We start from the raw sequence: 3,582 nt of genomic DNA, 5'->3' as shown, positions 1-3,582 counted from the left end.
CGAAAAAGAAGTGTAATTTGATCTTATCGACACTAGCTTATTCAGGGTGGTGGGTTATTCAAATATCATGCTGTGTTTCTTAGAATTTAATGTACATCAAATGTGATTCATAATGCCTTGTGATATGGACAATTATTCAGCGTTGGTTCTCTTATTATCACAGTGGAGCTATGAGGTATAGGACAGAGCCAAACCTTACATATAATGTTCACAGTTGGCCATGAGATGACTCAAGAAAACAATATCACATGGTATTGCCGCAGAAGTCGTTTTCAGGGATTAGGAAATAATGATCGTCAAATTATCCACCTTGTTAGAAATTCTGTTTTTTTAACTGTTTGTTATTCTGTTTTAATTCTGTTTTAATTGTTGATTTAATATTTCTAGGTAACTGCTCATAAAATTAGTTAAGAGTTTGTTACTGCAGTTACTATAAATGTAATTGTTAGCAAAGATAATCTCTGAAATATTCTAAAAAACCAACACACCTGATAACCTCATGTTTGACATTTCCATTCAAAACTACATATCTCTTGGATGTATCATCAAATAGTATCACAGTGACAGACAGCAACTACTAAACCTTAATCAGACAACACCATGTGCCCTTGTCTTTCAATTGGTCCAATTACTCCTATTGCGTAACCCTCCTTCAATAATTCATGCAGCCAATGGTGTCTTATCTATTCATTTCTCTATATATTCATGGCTAATTTATAGGATCAACACAGATCATTCACATCCTAGAGCATTCAAAACTCGAGCTTATTCTCATCCCAAATCAACACAATGGGGTTTCGTTTACATGCTATCCGAAAGGCATTATTTGCAACAAATCAAGAATCTTCAAAAGCAGGGAATGTGCCAAAGGGCTATCTTGCAGTCTATGTAGGAGAGAAAATGAAGCGGTTTGTAGTCCCCTTATCATACTTGAATCAACCTTCATTTCAGGACTTGTTGAATCAAGCTGTTGAAGAGTTCGGATATGAACATCCCATTATTGGTGGTCTCTCAACTCCTTGCAGTGAAGATGTCTTTCGACGTATAACGTGTTGCTTCAATTGACAAATAGTAGTATACTTTTGGACACTGACATAGATTAATGAAGACATTTTGTAACATAGACGTCTTCTCAACTTGTAGAGATCTCCCTTTCTTGAGGAAGAGAGGGGAAAGACCATTCAAATGACAAATTCATATTTCTTAGAGCATTTCTTTGTGTGGTTAAACCGCACTCTGTCAATACTATATATACACAAACCTTCCTTCTGTGTCATTGTAATGATTTACAATTGTTTCATACAATTCAATTTTCTCTCTCTCTAACACCTGTGCCTTCCTACTTTTCTCTTTGATTCATTTATGGTCCTCATGCCTTTTAGCTTAAATGTATGCGTGGCTCACTCAGGATGACATGTATATAATTTTATTAGATTTTGATATGCATTGGCAATATGCATGGAGATGAAACAATAAAAGTGTCAAAGCTGGATTTTTATAATTCCAAAAATTTCCGATACACGCAAGGCATTCCTTTGAAAACTACTCTGTCATCGTTTGCCATGTTAGTGCCTCTACGTTATCACTCTTAGACAAATAATTTGTCCAGATACATACAAAACTTCTTCAGAGGTACACTGTGCTCTTAGAGCTTGAGTTGAAAACAAGCACATTAATTAGTTTAACATTCAAAGTTATCTTTACTATAAATACCACAACACAATATATTTTTCATACATTTCACTAGCCAACCTCAAGCATTTGTTCCCATAATTGTCACACTACAGTACCCATCATGGTTACCAAAATTCATTTGTGTCATATTTCACTTGCAATGCTTTTCTGCATGGCGTTCTGCGCTTTACAAGTCACATCTCGCACTCTGCAAGATGCCTCCATCTATGAGAGGCATGAGGAATGGATGGCTCGTTATTCCAGAGTCTACAAGGACCCTCAAGAAAAGGAAAAGCGTTTCAAGATATTCAAGCAAAATATGAATTACATTGAAGCCTTCAACAATGCAGCCAATAAACCTTACAAGCTAGCCATTAATCAATTTGCAGACCTCACCAACGAGGAGTTCATAGCACCAAGAAATAGATTCAAGGGGCACATGTGTTCCTCAATCATAAAGACAACCACTTTTAAGTACGAAAATGTGACATCAGTACCATCCACAGTGGATTGGAGGCAAAAGGGTGCGGTAACACCGGTCAAGGACCAAGGCCAATGTGGTAAGTCCTGGATAATTCATTTCCCAAGTCAAGTCAAATTACATTGAATCATTACTATGTAACTATTAATTTACTTTGCATTGTAGGTTGTTGCTGGGCGTTTTCTGCTGTTGCATCGGCAGAAGGAATTCATCAACTCACCACTGGAAAATTGATTTCTTTGTCTGAACAAGAACTTGTTGATTGTGACACAAAGGGTGTGGACCAAGGTTGTGAAGGTGGTCTTATGGATGATGCTTTCAAATTCATCATCCAAAATAACGGACTCAATACTGAAGCCAATTACCCTTTCAAGGGCGTTGATGGAACCTGCAATGCAAAGGCGGCATCTAGTCATGCAGCTACCATTCGAGGCTACGAGGATGTCCCAGCCAACAATGAGAAGGCACTGCAAAAAGCTGTAACCAATCAACCAGTTTCTGTAGCAATTGATGCTAGTGGCTCTGACTTTCAATTTTACAAGAGTGGTGTCTTCACTGGTTCATGTGGAACAGAGTTGGATCACGGTGTCACTGCAGTGGGATATGGCGTCAGCGATGATGGAACTGAGTATTGGTTGGTTAAGAACTCATGGGGAACTGAGTGGGGTGAAGAAGGCTACATTAGGATGCAAAGGGGTGTAGATTCTGAAGAAGGACTGTGTGGCATAGCCATGCAAGCATCGTACCCCACTGCATAATTATAAAATTTAGACCCTGTTAAGCTATTTTCAATTCTAGGTATCTTTTTCACCATTGATTTCTGCTGTTGGTCCTGTATGTTATTAATCAATTTATCCAATGAAAAAGGAGTCATGGTTATGACTTAAAAGATTGATACAATACAAACTAAATTATCGTAACCACGACACAAGGAAGCTAAATACAAAAGTAGTAATGAAAATTTGTTATCCATAAAGCAAAAAGTGCAGACTGAAACTAAAATAGAAAATACGGAGGAGCTGCTTTAGTGATTGAATTCATGCCATATAAACAAAAGAATTATACAATTTGATTTGTCATTCTGTTTCTTTTCCCACTTTCTCAAGAAAGGGAAAAAACTTTACAAGATGAGGAGATGCCTATTGTACAAAATTTCTCCACTAATCTATGTCAGTCTTCAAGAGTGAAATATATTGTCAATTTAAGAAAGAAGTTATACGTTGGAAGACGTCTTCGGTGCAAGGAATTGTGAGGCCACCCATGGGATGATCATATCCAAATTCATCTTCAGCCTGACTCAACAAGCCTTGAAATGAAGGTTGGTTCAAGTATGATATGGGAATCACAAACCGCTTTTGTTTCTCTCCAACATACACTGCAAGATAGCCCTTTGGGACTTCTGAAGATTTTGAAGCTGCTTGGCTAGC

At 37.5% G+C, this 3,582-nt stretch overlaps 1 protein-coding gene across 1 annotated transcript; it reads left to right on the top strand.

The window, feature by feature from the left end:
• The first annotated feature begins 554 nt into the window (after window positions 1–554).
• Window positions 555–3,134, top strand: LOC137826728 (senescence-specific cysteine protease SAG39-like). The gene is made up of 2 exons (XM_068632831.1): window positions 555–2,234; window positions 2,321–3,134. The coding sequence occupies exons 1-2, from the start codon at window positions 1,796–1,798 to the stop codon at window positions 2,911–2,913; spliced, it is 1,032 nt and encodes a 343-aa protein (XP_068488932.1). The 5' UTR covers window positions 555–1,795; the 3' UTR covers window positions 2,914–3,134.
• The last annotated feature ends 448 nt before the right edge of the window (window positions 3,135–3,582 follow it).

The sequence above is a fragment of the Phaseolus vulgaris genome, chromosome 11, assembly GCF_000499845.2.
Source record: "Phaseolus vulgaris cultivar G19833 chromosome 11, P. vulgaris v2.0, whole genome shotgun sequence".
Classification (NCBI taxonomy): Eukaryota; Viridiplantae; Streptophyta; class Magnoliopsida; order Fabales; family Fabaceae; genus Phaseolus; species Phaseolus vulgaris.
This window is presented reverse-complemented; position numbering and strand designations above follow the sequence as displayed.

Bases quoted from the DNA above. Each gene is read 5' to 3' on its own strand.
- LOC137826728 (XM_068632831.1), top strand. From the start codon at position 1,796: ATGGTTACCAAAATTCATTTGTGTCATATTTCACTTGCAATGCTTTTC. The intron at 2,235-2,320 runs GTAAGTCCTGGA...TTTGCATTGTAG, and splicing joins CAAGGACCAAGGCCAATGTG to GTTGTTGCTGGGCGTTTTCT.